The sequence below is a fragment of the Podarcis pityusensis genome, assembly GCF_964106645.2.
Source record: "Podarcis pityusensis genome assembly, chromosome: 6".
NCBI classification, from domain to species: Eukaryota; Metazoa; Chordata; class Lepidosauria; order Squamata; family Lacertidae; genus Podarcis; species Podarcis pityusensis.
The window spans coordinates 73,232,736-73,252,748 of record NC_138030.1 but is presented as its reverse complement, the minus strand read 5'-3'; the positions used below and the strand labels follow the sequence as shown (position 1 = coordinate 73,252,748).

At 43.5% G+C, this 20,013-nt stretch overlaps 1 protein-coding gene across 13 annotated transcripts in view; it reads right to left on the bottom strand.

Annotated features, from left to right (window-relative positions):
- Positions 1-20,013, bottom strand: part of BRDT (bromodomain testis associated) — a 62,707-nt gene that overhangs the window by 20,052 nt on the left and 22,642 nt on the right. For 9 of the 13 annotated variants that reach the window (XM_081008540.1, XM_081008547.1, XM_081008545.1 and 6 more), the window contains 7 exons: positions 15,828-16,074; positions 11,762-11,899; positions 9,863-9,992; positions 7,199-7,383; positions 4,107-4,451; positions 2,322-2,450; positions 1,980-2,153 (listed from right to left, as the gene is read on the bottom strand). In XM_081008540.1, coding sequence (XP_080864666.1) covers positions 1,980-2,153; positions 2,322-2,450; positions 4,107-4,451; positions 7,199-7,383; positions 9,863-9,992; positions 11,762-11,899; positions 15,828-16,019 — 1,293 coding nt within the window. In that variant the 5' untranslated portion in view covers positions 16,020-16,074. Of the gene's footprint in view, positions 1-1,979; positions 2,154-2,321; positions 2,451-4,106; positions 4,452-7,198; positions 7,384-9,862; positions 9,993-11,761; positions 11,900-15,827; positions 16,075-18,044; positions 18,177-20,013 lie in introns of those variants that run through there. The other 4 variants (XM_081008548.1, XM_081008543.1, XM_081008546.1 and 1 more) reach the window with 4 other exon arrangements.

Below are 20,013 nucleotides of genomic sequence, written 5' to 3'. Positions count from 1 at the left end.
TTATCCACATGGTTGCAGATCTGGTGCCTATCACACTCTTTGAACTTCATACAGCCAGGACTCCTACACGTCTGGATTATCCCAGACACTACAGTAGGACCTCGGGTTAAGTACTTAATACGTTTTGGAGGTCCATTCTTAACCTGAAACTGTTCTTAACCTGAAAAACCACTTTAGCTAATGGGGCCTCCTGCTGCTACCACGCCGCCGGAGCACAATTTCTCTTCTCATCTTGAAGCAAAGTTCTTAACCCGAGGTACTATTTCTGGGTTAGCGGAGTCTGTAACATGAAGTGTCTGTAACCCAAGGTACCACTGTACTGTGATTTTTAGAGTGGCATCGACGTCCGGAGGGAATTCCCAAAAGGCGGCACTTTGTCCTGGATCTTAAGTCAACCGGGAAATCGTGGGTTTTGCCTTTTTGTAAAAACAAAACAAAAAAGCCTTATATTTCAAAATTAATAATTCCAGTCCTTCATGTTAGCCCATCTGAATGTTTTCCCCTCAGCTTTTGTCAAGTGCAGATATTTAAACATCTCCAGAAACGATATACATTGCGGATGTTTTATGAATGTGCCAGACACAGAAGAATATATTCTTTTCTACTGTCCATTGCACAACCAGCTCCGCAAACACGTGCTATCCTTTTGTCTGGGCGGTCTAACATCAGGGCACAATGAAAATATCGGATTCTATCTGTCTGACATGAACCCGGAAATAACTGCAAGGGGGGCTGAGTTTTTGTCAACAGTATCTCTCAGAGTGGCAAATGGCACTATTTAGTCGGATGAAATTCCAATGAAAATCCTCACGGCGACGTATTTTTATATGGCTGTCTATGTGTGTGTGTGTGTAACATCCACACACACACACACACACACACACACGGATGTTTTACGATAGTACCCCTATTTGCCAATCCTGAATGCAGGCTAGGATCCAGCTCCCGGTGGACAGTGTGGGCTTACGCCCACGCCACCTATCCAGAGAGGAGGCTGAACCCGAGATTCCCACGTCGGGGCCTTAAAGGGGCCTCTGCTGTCCTGCAACACCACCACACCGAAAGGGTGAAGCAGCTTACCAGAAATGAGGCAGCGAATAAGCAACATGCACTGTACTTCCTGTGGATATTTCACCCCTCCCATTGCAAGAATCTGCTGACAATGTTTCAGAAAGGAGGGGGCGGAATTTGCTCATCGCTTCTTCCGCTCCAGCCTGTAGGAGTCTGAGTGTTATCTGTACAGTGGTACCTCGGGTTACATACGCTTCAGGTTACGGACTCCGCTAACCCAGTAATAGTACCTTGGGTTAAGAACTTTGCTTCAGGATGAGAACAGAAATTGTGCGGTGGCAGTGGGAGGCCCCATTAGCTAAAGTGGTGCTTCAGGTTAAGAACAGTTTCAGGTTAAGAACAGACCTCCGGAACGAATTAAGTACTTAACCCGAGGTACCACTGTATAGAGATAAGGTGACTGCTCAAGCAACTGTAACACTCATGCAGTCCAGCGTCTCTGATAGTCTTTAGTAGTTTTAGTTTTGCAGTAGCTGTAGAAGAATAAAGAAGTAATACTTCAGAGCCGTCGTTCGTGTAATTTATACTCTGCTGTGTTCCACAGACTTTTGGAACCGAGTTTGGTGCTCACAGCTCTAAGTTGTGAGTCCATTGCACTTAGACCTGCTCCCTGCAGTGGAAGGTTTCTGGAAGTGCTGAAGAGGTTGAGCCCAGTCGTTGGTCCTGGCTCAAAGGCAAAGCTGACACTTCCCCCCCATCAGGTTCCCTGAACATACATTAATTGTTTGGTGCAATCAGGAATATCGTTAGCCTCTTTTTTTACTGCTTTGTTCAACTACAGCCGGTGAGGAACTAGGCAGGTTATTCTGTGACACTGAGAGATAAACAGAGGTAATACAGCGGTCCATCCATTCTGCTAATCGCAAGCACGCACCGCCGCTAGGTCGCATGTGTGCATCGCCACTCACTTGATCCTGGAGCACTGCAAGGCGTCTTGCTCTTTCATCCTCCGAATCCTCAGAGGCGGCATCGCTGCTGCTTCCGCTAGAAAGAGCCGCCGTGCTTCTTGCAGTGGGGTAGAGCAGAGGACTGCAGGGAGCCGGTTCATCTGGAATTCTGGCAAACAGCATCTCGAAGACATCCTTAACAGAAGAAAGTTAGCCGTCTCACAAACCTCCATGATGAAGTTTCGGGTTGTTTTAACAGTTCTGCCGTTTCAGAACAAGGTACAGCAGTTGCTTAAAGGCACTTAACTGCGTTCTCGGCGGAGTTTCAAAAATGCTGCTTTTTAGTATCAATAATTCACTCACCTGGAGTTTTCTTGCCATCGCTACTACCTCATGATCCGGAGAGTTGTATCTGTAGCAGTTCATAAACATTAGCCTGACATCAGCAGCAAACTCTTGGGTATCTTTGTACTCACAATTCTCCATCTTTTTCTGTGGAAAACAGAAGGGTTTCTCAAGATTCAGATTCTGGGATGCATATCCGACATATGCCAATTACAGACACCATTTATTTTAATCCTATAAATTTAATATGTGGGGGATTATGACCTGAACCCCAGATATCTGCCCAAATAAGGATATTGCAAGTTCTAACAGCCATCCACTGTAGTACTTGGCTTATCAAGTATATACTGTTTAGTCAACTTAAAGAGGGACCGATACACATTTACATCTTATGATGTTTCTAGAGAAGAGCTCAAAACTTTAAAATGGTGATACAGATATCACAAACAGATCATTGGCAACAAATTTTATTATTTTGGCTATGCTGCATTTTTTTGCCACCTGTGGACAAATGTGTTCACAGCATAGGGGGAAGAGTGATTTCTCCTGCACTAGCTGCAGAAGGTTCCGGAAAGTGGGGAAAATATGCTTGGTAATGCATATTAAACTGAAATAGAGTTGCCAGAGTGATCGTTAAAGCATACAGTATACCTGAAAGAGCGTCTCCACCCCCATTGTTCAGCTCCGAGGGCCTCCTGGCGGTTCCCTCACTGCAAGAAGTGAGGTGACAGGGAACCAGGCAGAGGGCCTTCTCGGTAGTGGCGCCCGCCCTGTGGAATGCCCTCCCACCAGATGTCAAAGAAATAAACAACTGTCTGACTTTTAGAAGACATCTGAAGGCAGCCCATATTTTGAGAAGTTTTTAATGTCTGGTGTTTTATCACTTTATTATTATTATCATTAATTCTGTTGGGAGCCACCCAGAGTGGCTGGAGAAACCCAGCCAGATTATTATTATTATTATTATTACACTACATGCTGAAAACACACATTCAGTTTCTGCCTTGGTGGTCATTCTGCTGCTCACCACGCTTAACAAAATCTTTCCCTCTTTCTGCCTTTCTCCGCTCTCTCTAAAAGCCGTCCATCTCTTAATAGCCCTTGATGATGCTCTTCCTCCCACAAATGAGCGTCAATCGTACACTCAGAGGTGGACCACTTTGCTGCTTTGCATGCAGGACATCACAGGTTCAATCTCCAGGTAGGGCTAGGAGAGACCTCTGCCCGAAATCTCAGAACTGCTGCTGGTCAGTACTGAGCTAGACTGACTAAAGCAGCTTCGCATCATCCTATGTTCCTTCCCCATCGCATGTCTGGTACATCGACTCCTCTGGCAGGAATCATGCCAGTCTTCTGCTCAGTGTTTAGTACACAGTGCATGCATGACGGATATTAAGAGCAATCGTAATGCAAAGGTTCTTCCACCTTGGACATTTTCATCTTGGCTGCTTCCACCAAAGCCCAGTCAATAACTAGTTACCAAAGAGCCACTTAGGGTATGGATACAACCCTTTAACTTCTCCAGGTTGGCAGCTGAGGGGCCAATTGGTACAGCAGGGGAAAGGGGCAGGGGGAAAGCATGAGAAATGGTTTGGGCATAGGGGTTGCCAGTACTTCGTCTCCTGCCCTGCAAATATAATACAGCCAGCCTTCAGTTGTTCCATACTCTAGCTTGTGTGGCTGTTAGAAATTGCCTTCTTTTTAACCCTTTAAAAATCCAAAAATACAAATTTCAAAATTTGAAGAATTCGCAGGACTAGCCTCCAAATGCACTCACTATGCCCTGCGCCTCCCCCCACTCACTTTAATAGTTTCAAGATCCATAGGGTGCTTAATAACATCATGATAGTCTTCAAGTCCCAAGGCTGTAACGTCTACTGGCTTATAAAAGGGCCAAGCATAGACTGCGTGATGCTTTGAGAACATTTCTCTAATGATCTCATTACAGTATTTCAGAGGTTCTGTTAGCTTGACATTTTTCATGGGTTCGAGTGGCTGCTGGGAGTCTGGCAAGTCTCTTTTTGAGAGGTACTCTTCGCGTTCTTCCCGAGAGGAGATCTTGATGATTTTGGGTTCATTGGGCGATGGAGAGGATTCACTGCTCGCTGTGATGATGGCAGTAGTGGTATCCGCTTTCCTTTTCACACCCTTTTTGATACAGAAACACCGGCTTTAATAAAGAAAACAGCTACAACATTCACATTTGTTTGATGAACCTTTGAAATAAAGCAGTTATAAATCCAACTATGACCAGTATGATGCTGGACTTCTTTATTTATTTCAGCCAATTCCTTTCGGATTTTTCCCAAGAACTAGGGTGAAATAGGCAGGTCTCAACCTAAGATATATATTTAGTATCTTTTAGGAAGTTAGGAGGGAGAGAAAAAAAACCAAGACTTCACTATAGATTTATTATTTCCCCTTCAGAAGACCATTTATACAGGAAATGCATACTGATTATTTAGTTGTTGCATTATATCCAGGTGAGGTGGTTCTCACCCCACCTTGGTTAGTGTACTCATCACCACCAAAATGATCACTGAGATATTGGGGGGAGACGGTGGTCCCCTATGGCTCAGATGCAGGGCTCATACTAGGAGCTGTGCATTCTGTGGGATAACCACCTTCATATAAACCAACATGCTTCAGACTAATTAGTACATGAAGGGGTTAATACCATAGAGTAAGCTGTCCTGCCAGGCTTAGCTATGTCCACTTCCCTTACATTGAGAGGAAATGGGCAATCAAGCCTATTGACCAGTCTACCTGAGAAGTTCAACATGTGTGGTCTGAGCTAATTGCTCCAAACTCAGACCACATGTCTCTCACAAGCCACTCTCGAGTTCCTATACCAATAAATTAGGAACTTTCACCACTCTGGAACTAAACTAAGTTTTACTGCCTGTGCAACCTTTTTGACCGATATGGAAAAGCACATAAACCTGACCTTTGAAGTGTTTGTAACTAAACAGTTTTTAACTTACTAAACATGTCGTCTTTTCCTATGCTGGGGAAGAGGAACTCACTTGGAAAGGCTTGTTTTAAAGGCCTAACAAACTATATTTCCATGCTTTTCTTTGCTATTATTATTATTATTATTATTATTATTAATTGAGTTTATATACTATACCTGGAGGTCTCAGGGCGGTTCACAGAAAACATTTTTGGCTATATATTTTTGTTGTGATTTAAAATTTCTGCTGGGGTTCTCTCATCAAGGAGTACTTGTCCTAAACTAGGCATTCCGGAATTCTCCTTTTTATACTTATTTTTTTGCCTTGAACCAACACTGTTCAATTTCAGTGGGCCCAGGCCTGTGGAACTCCTTCTCACCTGAGATTGGACAGCACCCTCCTTGTTTAACAGGCCCTGTAGCTCCTTCACATCAAGAAAATGATTTTGGAAGATTAAAGCACTTTGTGTTTGGCCCTCGCAAATGAGTTAATCTGTGCCCTACAGTATGTCATCTCATACACACACCCCCATTGTGCAGCAACAAGCATTGCACTGTTGTTAGGCTGTTGTTGTGGACTGCCTTCTGGGTTTGCTAAATTTTTCGTTATTTGTCAAGACCCACCATCCGTGATGCAACAGGAGCCCTCTTAGGCGCCACAGAGAAAAATCCATTCATTTGTTGGCCGTAGAATCATAGTTTAGATCCTAATTATGTTATGCCATCGTGAAATAATGTGAGCAAAGCCAGAGTCCGGCCACTGGGATGAATGAAGAGAGATTCTGAAACAATACCGAATTAGCACCGGGCAATAATAGGTTGTGTAGCAGCAAGAACCACACCACCTTCATAAAATTTAGTTTTGTTGAAGTGGTAAAATAATGAACCACAGGGAAGGAGTAATGGAGAACTTCTGAAACAACAATGGGATATTAGCTCTGCCCAAGACATGTTGGAGAGCAGCAATGGCTAGGAAAAAATAAGATATAACCTTTCACAAGGACAAGGAAGAACACCACGGATAGAATAATTGTCACACACAGGAGGAATAAGGATATCGTTTGAATGCTACACTTATAAACTAAATAATTTAATGTGTCAAGATGAATGGATATTGTTAATACTGCAGTTTTTGTATAAGGGGTTGTTATTTTGAATGGACTGTAATTGAGATGAGTAAGATTTTGGAACGCAGAAACAATTTAGGCCACCTAAATTATATAATTTGGCATCTGAATGATTGGGATTAGTAATTGCATTATAATTTGGCATTGTTATGATGAAGCTACCACTGGATTATTGTAACCGAAAACTAACAAAACTTATTGTAAAAAATAAAATAAAATTTAGTTTTAAATCCATTGTTTCCAGTCATTTAAATCTAGAATTATTTCAGAGGCCTTAGCTCATATTTAGCGGTAATTACCACTGGGACACGGGTGGTGCTGTGGGTTAAACCACAGAGCCTAGGTCTTGCAGATCAGAAGGTTGGCAGTTCGAATCCCCGCGACGGGGTGAGCTCCCGTCGCTCGGTCCCTGCTCCTGCCAATCTAGCAGTTCGAAAGCATGTGAAAGTGAAAGTAGATAAATAGGTACCGCTCTGGCGGGAAGGTAAACGGCGTTTCCGTGCGCTGCTCTGGTTCGCCAGAAGCGGCTTAGTCATGCTGGCCACATGACTTGGAAGCTGTACGCCGGCTCCCTCGGCAAATAAAGCGAGATGAGCACCGCAACCCCAGAGTCGTCCACGACTGGACCTAATGGTCAGGGGTCCCTTTACCATCTTTTTACCACTGGCCAACATCTCTGTTGTTGTGTTAAGCATCTTCTTATGGGGTCAGATTCCATTCTTTTAAACATCTCCAGCTTCCCTCTTTTCATTTTGGTACCCATATTATACTCTGTACCAAAAGCCATACCACCAGATGGCCAGGAAAACACCCACCTTTTTAGAACCTACCCCTTTCACTGCCATTTCAGTAGCTGGCATTACGTTTGATGGCGGAGTCACCGGTGACAGTTCTGGGGCATTTTGCTGCGGCGCCAGAGTCATCATCTGAGGCGGCTTCACTTTCTTAGCCTGTTTTGGCTGTTGGCTTTGGTTAAGTTGCAGGATTCCTGCATCAGGCGCTAAGGAAATTAAGCAAAGCTGTATGAGCAAAGGAGTCCTAACAGCGCTCCAAAAACTGGTCTTTTTAAAGATGCTTTGCTAACTCGTCTACTGTCACAGCCTGGAAGCCTTTTGGAGGTACTTCTGCAAAATTTTGGGATCCCCCCCCCCTCCGAATATGCCGATACTTTCCTTGTGTATAGGGGTGGAGCTGTTTTGCCTCTATAAGGATCAGCACTCACAGTTTGTATCATGATTTGTCTGCAGAGAGCTTAGATTATGTCAGCTAATTAAGTACCGTATTTTAAGCTCTATAGGACGCACCCGACCATAGGACGCACCTTGTTTTAGAGGAGGAGAGCAAGAAAAAAAATTCTCCCCCTCTCTGCTCAGCGCCCCTTCAGCGAAGCCGCAGGAGAAACGGAGCCCCTTCCATTTCTCCTCCCGCTTGGCTGAAGGGGCGCTGTGCAGCTCTCCCTCTCTGCTGAAGCCAGGAGAGTCTTGCTCTCCTGGCTTCAGCAAAAGGAACCCGAAGCCTCCGGAGCGCAGCAGGACCTCCCACTGTGTTCCGGAGGCTTCAGGCGGCTATCCCTGAAGCCTGGAGAGCGAGAGGGGTTGGTGCGCACTGACCCCTCTCGCTCTCCAGGCTTCAGTGAAAGCAACGCGAAGGCTCCGGAGCGCGGAGGGAGCGCTCCCTCTGTGCTTCGGAGGCTTCCCGTTGCTATCACTGAAGCCAAGGAGCCTGCATTCGCTCCATAGGACGCACATACATTTCCCCTTAGAGGGTAAAAAGTGCGTCCTATAGAGCGAAAAGTATGGTAAGTATTCGTTCCGATTTGTTTGTGGGGAGATGAGATGAGGTTGCATCTAAGCAAGAGTTATCCCACCTTTTCCAGTGTATCTCTCTTTCACTTTACTTACTGCAAAAAGCTTGATCTTTTGGGAAAGCAGATTTGTTGCAGAAGACGTCCCAAGCAACTAGAATTGTGCGTTCTGAACTTGCCAGTGTGTGATGGAATTCCACCCCCAAATGGCAACAGTCTAGTATTACTGTATAGGATTCTCCCCAAAATAAACCCAATGTGCACCCAAAACTTTTGCAGTAACCCATCCTATAAACAGTTATAACTAAACACATAGTTTTGGCAGCTATTTTACCACATAATTTTATTTTATTAGGTATATTTTCTTAAATGCTGATTTCACTTGTATTTTGAAAACTACAGTCAAATTCTTTTTAAAATTCAATTTTATTGGTATCGTTGATATTGCTAATGGATATAGGGCATTGTTTTTGAATATATGATATTGTTTTATGTAAAATGCTTAGCCGTTTTGATGATTAAGTGATAAATAAGCCCCGTTAAATTAAAACAAAAAACAAAAAAACAGGAAAATTTATTTAACATTGGCAATACTTTTCTTGGGCATTTTTTCCCCTTGAGCGTTCCAAATGGTAATACAATATATATATACTTCCATATTTTCCAATTATCCATCTACTGTTAGAGCAACTAAAACATCCATCATGGTCTTATTTGACTGAGAAGGCATTAAACATGTCAGATGAGTACTACTAGATCAGTGTTTCCCAAACTTGAGTCTCCAGCTGTTTTGAACTACAATTCCCATCATTCCTGACCACCAGTCTTGCTAGCTAGGGATGATGGGAGTTGTAGTCTAAAAACAGTGGGAGACCCCAGTTTGGAAAACACTGTACTAGAGGAAGCAGTTAGCACAATGCACCATTGAAAAGGTACATTTGTATTGTCAGCACTGAATATATATTACAATATATCAATATTGTAAGGTCCCTTTGTCATACAGTAAACGCTGATTGCTTTTGGCCTTATTTCCTTAGTGGTAGACTAGAATTAAACCTAATTTAGATACAGTGGTACCTCGGGTTACACTTCAGGTTACATATGCTTCAGGTTACAGACTCCACTAACCCAGAAATAGTACCTCAGGTTAAGAACTTTGCTTCAGGATGAGAACAGAAATCGTGCGGCAGCAGCACGGCAGCAGCGGAAGGCCCCATTAGCTAAAGTGGTACCTCAGGTTAAGAACAGTTTCACGTTAAGAACGAACATCTGGAACGAATTAAGTACGTAACCAGAGGTACCACTGTATTGGGAGAAAATCTTAAGAAAGTTTGTCAACTAGAACCAGCTCAGAGACTTAAGCTATGGTACAATAGCTTAGATACAATATTTCCTGTTTTAATCTCTCATGTGTTAGATGTAAGATTTCCCACTTCAGTCGTTCGATTTTCCTATATTTAATCAGCCCTGAAAGCAGCATATTCTTTATCCTACAACAGTTCTGTCGAATCTGACTACTAAATCTTGTCCTCAGCCATAAATAAGTCTCAGTTGTTTACTCTTTGTTTTAGATGTTTTCCATTGGAAAAGCTTCTCTCCAGAATGCAATATTTTATGGCCACTTCCATTGGTGCCACATTCCAGTCACAGACCTTCACTCAATTACTTTTCTTACCATCTGTTCTTTTCCCTTTCCTTCTCCCTTTATTGACCACCACTATTTTCTCCTCGGGAGGCATCTGTGCAACTTTCTGCAGAAAGACTTTTTCTAACGCTTGGGCCATGAAAACAATGTCATCACTGGGCTGCAAGACAAGCATTACACATGAGATCAAGATGCTTGTTATGCTAGACTAACATTCACATTACATTCAGCTGCGAGTCAGCGGGCAGGGACTGGTTTGTTTTTATTTTTTAAGTCACAGAGCTCAGGGCTCATTAGAGAGAATGGGGCACTATGGCAGCAATCCCAGGGTTTGTGTTTCCATTGCAGCTCATCCGAGAGGTCTCCACCCTTCGCAAAGAGCTGACTTAGGAACAGCTGAAGGACTCCAATAACACCAGCTCCTACAAAACAGTTGTATCCTAGAATTCTAGATTCAGGAAGGTAGCCATCTTGGTCTGACGCAGTCGAAATAAATAAAATTCTCCAGTAGCACCTTAGAGACCAACTAAGTTCGTTCTGGGTATAAGCTTTTGTGTGCAGGGACACGAAATCTGAAGAAGTGTGCATGCACACGAAAGCTTGTACCCAGAACGAACTTAGTTGGTCTCTAAGGTGCTACTGGACATTTTTTTTTAGTATCCTAGAAGTACAGGTTACATAGACATGGGTTTTCATTCCCTGCAAAGGGGCCTCGTTCCTGAAATTGTACCCGGGTGGTGCTGTGGGTTAAACCACAGAGCCTAGGACTTGCTGATCAGAAAGTCGGCGGTTTGAATCCCTGCGACGGGGTGAGCTCCCGTTGCTTGGTCCCTGCTCCTGCCAACCTAGCAGTTCGAAAGCACGTCAAAGTGCAAGTACATAAATAGGTACCACTCCGGCAGGAAGGTAAACAGCGTTTCCGTGCGTTTCACCGGAAGTAGCTTAGTCATGCTGGCCACATGACCCGGAAGCTGTGCGCCGGCTCCCTCGGCCAATAAAGCGAGATGAGCGCCGCAACCCCAGTCAGTCACGACTGGGCCTAATGGTCAGGGGTCCCTTTACCTTTAAACATACATATGCAGCTGAATTTGATGCGGATTATAGGAAAGGTGGATATGTAAAGCAGGTTGAGGCAGGACACCGAAGGAGCCTGGTTAAGCTGCTTCTAGAAGCAGGCAAAGCGAACAGGTCATGGTTTCCCAAACTTGGGTCTCCCGCTGTTTTTGGACTACAACTCCCATCATCCCTAGCTAGCAGGACCAATGGCTAGGGAATGATGGGAATTGCAGTCCCAAAACAGCTGGAGTCCCAAGTTTGGAAAACGCTGGTTTAGGTGAATGGGTGCACAAATGCAACAACACCAACTTGGATAGTTCAGCTGGTTAGAGCATGGTGCTGGTGACGCCCAGGTTGCAGGTTTGATCCCTGTATGGGACAGCTGCCTATTCCTGCACTGCAGCCAATCGGATTAGTAGATGATCCTCAGGATCCCTTCCAACTCTACAATTCTATGATTTGATGAAACAAAACCTTTTATAACAAATAATTGAGAGGGGGTGTGTGGAACAACTGCCAGGAAGTGGAGCAGCAGGAGACGTGTGCAAATGTTTATGCATGTTTTTGATGGTGTTCAGGTATTTGAGTAGAGTAAAAAAAGAAAGAAAAGAAAACAGAAGTGGAGTATCCCATCATTACAATTAAATGTCTGTTTTAAGAATCCACTCTACTTTTGCAACTATAAGTTGTTTAAAAAGGCTGTATTTTAAATTGTCGTAACCAACCCTGGGACCTTGGGATGAAGGGCGGGCAAAAAATTATTTATGAAAACAACTGATGATTCTGCTGACATTAAATAATCCCAAGTAGCCCTTATAGACCATTGCAAAGAAATCCAAAGAACTGCCACCTTTGGCTGTACATCATACATACCTTGTTATACAAATAGCAATTTGCAAACATAGTTTTAAAATCTTCAATGCATTCTGCAGCAGAAGTGTAACATGTGTGTTCCAGACGTTTCTGAATTGTAGTCAAGTCCATTGGATTTTTAATAATGCTATAATAATCCTGTTTGAAGTTTTTTTTTTTAAAGAGAGAGAGAGAAAGAAATGTTAGAGTACCATGACTTAGAAGCGCAGTTAGTTGCTGTAACCATAGACTCCTGTCTTGTGTCTTGGAGGGGGAAACTTTTCCATATTGAAAAAAGGTGTTCAGAGCAAAATATAACCTTACTGTCCAAAGCCTTACTGAAATCTGCTTAATTTATGGCAGTGGATTGGGTGTAAGAGGAAAAACGGCATTTATATGGCTAAAGTCAAGTATTTTACACACCATCTCAGCAATTCTTAAAGCAAGCAGGTGGTGATGTAGGGAAAACACATTTTTCCTCTGGAGAAAGGTTTCGGACAGCTAATGAATTGCGGGGGTGGTGTTATTGTGCCTTCTATAATTAGGAACAAAACACAGCTTTCCAAAACAATTTAACTCGTGAATTATTCCCACTATTCCTATAGAACTGTTCCGAGATCTTAACATCTTCTCCAGCACCTCGTTGATGCTTAAAAGGTAATGGTAAAGGGGACCCCTGAGTGTTAGATCCAGTCACGGACGACTCTGGGGTTGCAGCGCTCATCTCGCTTTATTGGCCGAGGGAGCCGGCATACAGCTTCTGGGTGGGTCATGTGGCCAGCATGACTAAGCCGCTTCTGGCGAACCAGAGCAGCGCGCAGAAACGCCGTTACCTTCCCGCTGGAGCGGTACCTATTTATCTACTTGCACTTTGATGTGCTTTTGAACTGCTAGGTTGGCAGGAGCAGGGACCGAGCAACGGGAGCTCACCCCGTCGCGGGGATTCGAACCGCTGACCTTCTGATCGACAAGTCCTAGGCTCTGTGGTTTAACCCACAGCGCGATGCTTAAGGCCAAGTAAAACCCAGATGCACTGTAGCTGCGTACCCAGTTTAGGGGTGTTTCTAGGGGCACCCTGAATTTTAGTTTATATACCCCCCCAGACCCAACAAATATAAGTATATTTTAATCCAGACAAGCAGTTAGTGGAAGAAACTGACACACAGCCACAGGTAGAGAGGTACAGATAAGGAACAATTTTGTCTGTAGCATTCGCCAAAAAGTTGTTCATAGATGACAAGCCAAGGTTGACGGTACAATGCTCTTACATGTATATGAAATACGTTTTAAGTGTCTCCCTTAGAAATCTGAAGAGGCAGAAGAGGCCCAGGGCTAGTTCCTCTAATATTAACCTCAAGTGACAGCTTCTTTGGAAATCCAACACCAGAAATGTAAGGTGACAGTCACTTTGAAAGCACTTTTGGACAAACTGACCATTTGAGTTTGTCAAGAAAAACAGAAACGTGTCTGAGGGGTTTAGCCTTCACTGACAATATCCAAGCCCTGCAATGATTTTTGAAGAGAAAGGCCACAGACGAAGTATGCATGTTATAGTTCACCCAACTAATAGTCAGGAAAAAAGAAAAGGCTGAATACTGATAAGCACCAAAATCAGTTATGATTACATAGTCTTTCAGTAAACTGGAAGATGACTTAAGATTAATCAAAAGGGACCTATTTTAATTGGTCAGCAAATTTGTAATTGGTATTGCTGAAAGTTAACAGCTATCTTTTCCTTTCTTTCAGTTCCAATGAGTTACTGTAATAGGAAATGAAATGCAGCTATTATGGGCTTTTCTTCCTACGATGAGTGAATTTTTGCCAGTTCAATTTATGTTACACGTCCTTCAGTATCTAAAATACAGAGGTTTTGTTCAGAGACAATGTATTTTAATTTGATTGATTGGATAGGGGGCCAAGAAGGTTGAAGAGTGAAATTTGTGAATGTTTTGATTAATTGATAGCACTAATTATAATATAGGGGAACTTAAGAGGACAAGGCCATATATAATATAGTCACATTAATTATTTTACAAGTATGAATTATGGATTTGTGTTTAAGGGAGAAGCCTTACTCTTCATTATGAAGAAGTTCTTAGAGATTTCATTTTTTTTTATTTTATATAGCAACTGCTGAAAAAATAATTGCCATCAAATAGAATAAATACCACATAGCTGTAATTATTTCGTTGCTTCTCCACATTGAACTAGGGTGTTTTCACACATTGCTGCAGACCATTTCCTACATATACAATGTATGTGATTTTCTTTTATCATGACAATTTCTAGCCAATTTGCTTCAATCTTATTGACAGTAGTATCTTATACTTTATCAGATGTAATTATTTATAATTGATAGCGATATGTTTTAATATTTGGTGCCTTGCGGCATTAAGATTCTATTATTGTGCATTAAAGTTGCATTATATACCGCAGTGTGTTTGTATTTAGAAATACACAACAGCTGCATTCCTAAGAGCATCTCACCATCTATGGTTGCTCTCGTTTTTACTGATACTTTAAAAAACTATATTAACTATATTAACAAGGAGTGTGCTCATGTTCATGAAGAAACGCCCTCCTCTTAAATCACTTGAGTAGCAATTCAAAAACCCAATCCACCATGCCAAGTGAGGTGGATACAGAAATAACTCCTTTCACCCAGCCCAAAACCTTTCCACCATGTTCCATCCATGGAGTGATCATTCATCTGGTGCTGAGATCTGGAGGGATTCCCACTGGGCAATGGTCCACAGGAAGCCCCAAAAATGGGACTTCATGGGAGCCAGACCAGAATCCACTAGATTTCAGACCAACCCTGCTGATGGCATTGGGTCCAATCTGTGGGATGTAACATCACCGAAGCAGTCAAATACAACATTTCCTGTTTGCCGAGAGTAGACACACAGGGGAATGTTGATCCAGCCAGGACAACTTCCTGTCACACCTGGTCTGGAGCATCCTCCCCCTGCGTGTGGTCAGGTGCGACCCTGGCAGATCCTATAAAGGGTCTGGTCACGCAGCCACCTTCCCTTTCCTCCATTTTTCTCTGGACCCATCTTGATGCCTTTTGCCGTCTGCTGGCCTTCAGCCAGCAGCACATGGGCTCCGTCCCCATATGAGATTAACCCACACGCTCTTCTGTAACTACAAGCTAAAGCCTGCCCTTCAGGGAACCTACTGTGAACTGAATGAGAATAAACTCCTTATTACTTTTAAGAGAAGACTGTTTTGCTTTATTCTTTTTAAGAGGGATAAAAGGGGAATTTACCAGGAACAAATCCAATCTGGACAAGCCAGACTGGATTGCTTAACTCAGGAGATTCAAACAAATCGACCAACTTGCTTCCAGCAATGTGCAAGGGAATGTGCTCTGCTACCAGCTCACTAGTGTAAGTTAAGAAGGATGATATTTAATCAATATATCCTCTCCTACTGTTCACAACATTCCCACACAATCGAGACTGGTGCTGTACTGAGGAGGGCTATGCCTATCCCCACCTTTCCCCTGGATGATGTGAGCAACAGTGGCTATACCATTTTGCCGCCTGGTCAGGGATAAGACTGCTCTATTATGCAGGAACACCTACTTCAGTTTGCCATATGTGATAACAGCGAGAGAGAGGAAGTTCAAGAATTTGCCACAGAGCCTAGGACTTGCCGATCAGAAGGTCGGCGGTTCGAATCCCCGCGACAGAGTGAGCTCCCGTTGTTTGGTCCCTGCTCCTGCCCATCTAGCAGTTCGAAAGCACATCAAAGTGCAAGTAGATAAATAGGTACCGCTCCAGCGGGAAGGTAAACGGCGTTTCCGTGCGCTGCTCTGGTTCGCCAGAAGCGGCTTAGTCATGCTGGTCACATGACTCGGAAGCTGTATGCCGGCCCCCTCGGTCAATAAATTGAGATGAGCGCTGCAACCCCAGAGTCGGTCACAACTGGACCTAATGGTCAGGGGTCCATTTACCTTTAAGGCTGATGTGCTTGCATCACCAGAGTTTCTCACTGAAAGATGAGCTACAAGTTCAGACACGTGTATCCCTGCATCTTCCTTAACTATTCATATTTCTGTTTAAGCATAGTAAACTCTTACCGGGAGGTTTAGGCCTGCAGCGTCTACCGGCTGGTGAAACGGCCAGGAGAAGTTATGTCTCCACATCGCTCTCATGAGCACCCTCTGCAAATACTGAAGCTGATTGGTCAAGCGGCCAGTTCCTTGGGCATTGATGTATTCTGGAGGGGGAGGGTTGACAATTGTCGTATGCTGCTGACCTGGGGCAGTCATGTTGATCTCTAGCGCGTATCTGTTGCCTTGTAGGTCAACCTCTCTGTCAGAGAATCTGCAAGAAAAGCGATCCACGGCATGTGAATTGATTCATTGTTTTGTCTTTACTTTACTTCCTTCTGCAGGGCCTGTAAGACAGAGCTATTCCGCCTGGCTTTCAATTTGAACTTAGCCTGATCTTTTATTCCCCTTCCCTCTCCTTTTTATGAAGATTACCCGCTCTGGGATCCCACAGCTAATTCTCCCCTGGTCTCCTCGCTGGCCCAAATAGGACAAATTTAGCCAGCTAGCCCTGGTGATCATCTAATATTTATTGGATGGATTTCCCCCCTAAATTGATTTTTGAATTCTGAATTTATTGTTATTCACGTTTTATACTGTATTTTATGCTGTTTTTTGTTGCATCAATTAAGTGTTTTAAATTTGTTGTTAGCCGCCCTGAGCCCGGTTTTCTGAACCGGGAAGGGCGGGGCATAAATAAATTTTTTTTATTATTGTTATTATAGATAAACAATGTTTTCAAGAAGGTGGAAAGCCTCAAAAAGGCATCATTTGCTGCGATACAAAACGCACACGTTTCGTGCATGAATCAATAGCAAAACCCATTTACGGATGGCAAAACTAGGGTGAGAGATACCTGGAGCAGCAATCCCTCTTATGGTCAACTTGGGGGATGTTGGGGGAGGGGGAAAAAACCTACTGCACGTGTAGCTCTTTGTACTGCATTTTTAAAAACCTCACTTTTCAGCCAAAAGGCTCACAGAGCAGTTTACAATGATCAATAATAAGATGCCCTCAGGCTTACTGTCTAAAATACACTATACAAGAAGACGAGGAAAAGGAGGGGATGGTGGCGGGGAGGAAAAAAGCATAGTCAAGCACTAGTTCTTCGTTTCAAGTTTCTTACAAGCATGTTTTCTACCAGGGGGGACACAAACAAGATATCTGCAGCCTCTTCTTCACTGATGGATGGGACCAGGTTGATCTACCCATTGCCATGATGCTTGTGGAGCAGAGAGCACCTTCCAGCAGTTCTTTGGTCCCCTGGCCAATGGGAGAAGGCAGAATTCACTGCCCGTTGGTAGCTGCACATGAAGCAGGAAGGGGTATGGGATTTGGGGTACCCATCTAAAGCAATTCAAACACTAGGAAGGAAATTAGCCTTGTTATCAGTTAGTCAGGATGCCTCTCTGGTAGGACTCGCCAAAGTGTAATACAGTGGTACCTCAGGTTACAGATGCTTCAGGTTACATACGCTTCAGGTTACAGACTCTGCTAACCCAGAAATAGTACCTTGGGTTAAGAACTTTGCTTCAGGATGAGAACAGAAATCGCGTGGTGGCGGCGCAGCAGCAGTGGGAGGCCCCATTAGCTAAAGTGGTGCTTCAGGTTAAGAACAGTTTCAGGTTAAGAACGGACCTCCAGAACGAATTAAGTACTTAACCCGAGGTACCACTGTATTTGTATCTATCTGTCCCAGGATTCTGACAGACACATCCATGAGTTTATCCCATTCATATCCCCATTTTTAAAATTTTTTGGTATATATAAAAAAAGTGTCTCTAGGACAGTGAACAACTAACAGCCAAAGTTTGACTGCTGATGCCTACATCCTTCTCAAGAGCTTAGCAAAGCTGCATCACAGAAAAGCCATTCTGAATGAGGACAACACAGAATCAGAATTATTTTATTTGTTACAACCAAACTCAAGACATGGACGCGTTGGCAGGTCGCTCTCATGTTCAAGATACAACACCACCCAAATTCAGGAGGGGGAAAAAAGTAAGGGCACATAAATTTATGGCTCATCACTCAGAAGATGCCAAGGAAATAGGAACTCTTGCATAAAGTGAGGAGCTGTCACCCCCCACCTACCCCCCCCCACAGCATAAACCAACAATATCTGCATGGATCCACAAATATACGAAGGGATATCATCAGCCAGTTTCCAGAGGTTGCATGTGTTTGAATGCAAGATGATGGATGACAAAACTGTGGGGGACAGCTATTGCTTTCATGCCATACCTGGTGTCCCTTGGCTTGTCATTCTAGGAAAGGGGTTATTTAAAAAGCCAGATTATTTTCTAAGAGTCAGAAGAGGCCATTTCTTACATCCACACCCTGAATCATGCAGATTCCTTGCTATTTGTCCAAGACTCTCAACTGTCTTCCTAACTGCCATAGAATCTTTAATCCTGGATGAACTTGTCAAGTCTGCTTCAGAACTGCCATGCATGTAGTTCCTTCGAGAAGCTAGGGCAAGATACTGCCACAGAAACCGAGTAGCTGGAGATACTTCTTGAAGATGAGCAAAAGAGGTCACATAAAAAGAGGGTATAGATATTCAAACCAGTAGTGATGTATGGAAGTGAGAGCTGGACCATAAAGAAGGCTGATCACCGAAGAATTGATGCTTTTGAATTATGGTCTGGAGGAGACTCTTGAGAGTCCCATGGACTGCAAGAAGATCAAACCTATCCATTCTTAAGGAAATCAGCCCTGAGTGCTCACTGGAAGGACAGATCCTGAAGCTGAGGCTCCAGTACTTTGGCCACTTCATGAGAAGAGAAGACTCCCTGGAAAAGACCCTGATGTTGGGAAAGATGGAGGGCGCAAGGAGAAGGGGACGACAGAGGACGAGATGGTTGGACAGTGTTCTCGAAGCTACCAGCACGAGTTTAACCAAACTGAGGGAGGCAGTGGAAGACAGGAGTGCCTGGCGTGCTCTGGTCCATGGGGTCACGAAGAGTTGGATACGACTGAACGACTAAACAACAACAACAGCAACAACAACAACAGATATTCAAATTAGGATCTGTGCCTCTGCAGAGGATTTTGGACTTCCACCTCTTCTTGACCCCAGCTATCGGTGCCCCATTCCTGATATACTGTAAATAGATAGATAGATATGGATTGTAGAAAGCCCAAATTAATTGCAACTTCAACTCTGTACACAACTGAGTTTTTGTCAGCCAATTTGTCAAGCCATCTGGATATGGCTTCAGAGCCGGCCATAAGCCAATCACTCAGGAGGTACAGCAGAGAAACAAAGTACTGGGAGGAAAAATTGAGCTTGTAATTAAGCGAGGATTAAGAGGTTCTAAGAAACGTAATAGAATTTTATTCAAAGCAACTGTTAATTAAGGTACTAGCACACTAGGGGAATCTAGGTTCAACACAGCTATTGCAATAAGGAGTCATACAACAGACTTAATTCATATATAGATGGGCAGGTGCCTGCATATCATTTGGTTGGGGGAGGACGTCTTTGTTGTACTACAACAACCTTCAAAACAGTTGCTGTCACATCCCAAAGTCTTTTTGGGACAATATTGTGAATCATTTCCAGTCTGATGTAGAGCATTGGGTCAGTTGTGCTTATCCATACAGTTGCATGTTTCTCCTAGCTACAAAGCTACTACTCCTTTCTCTTAGTATTTTGGCGCAGTATGCTCCCAATTTCCTAGCTGGCTTAACCAACGTTCCTGACTTTTAAGAAGTCTCGCTAGTCCTCGGAATAAAATTCAACGTTTCGTGTCATTCAACAGCAGAACTTAACTAGATTTTGGAGGTTGTTGTTACAACTAGTTGTCAGAACACTGCATGCATCACACGCAAAAACGTGGGCAACAAACCTTGAAGTTGCTTACCTAGAAAACCCAACCTCTCGTGCATTAAACTGCACTGGAATCTTTTTGATGAAGTGAAAAACACAATTGTAAGACAAGCAACTTGGTCATGCTTTTCCTCCATCTATATGATGTGGCCAGGTATTTCAAGATTTCCTATTGTTGAGCAGAAGCTGAGTAAGAAAACACCAAGCCAAGGTTCTCAACAGCAAGCTGCCAGCTGTACCCCTTCTCAGGTGCACTTGTAGAGGAAAAGTCAACCGAGAGAAATGTGCCTCCTTATGCAACGTTATGTACTGAAGTTCTCACCCTGGGCCAGCAGGGGGATACTGTAGATAGTTTTCACTCAGGTCCACATATGCAAG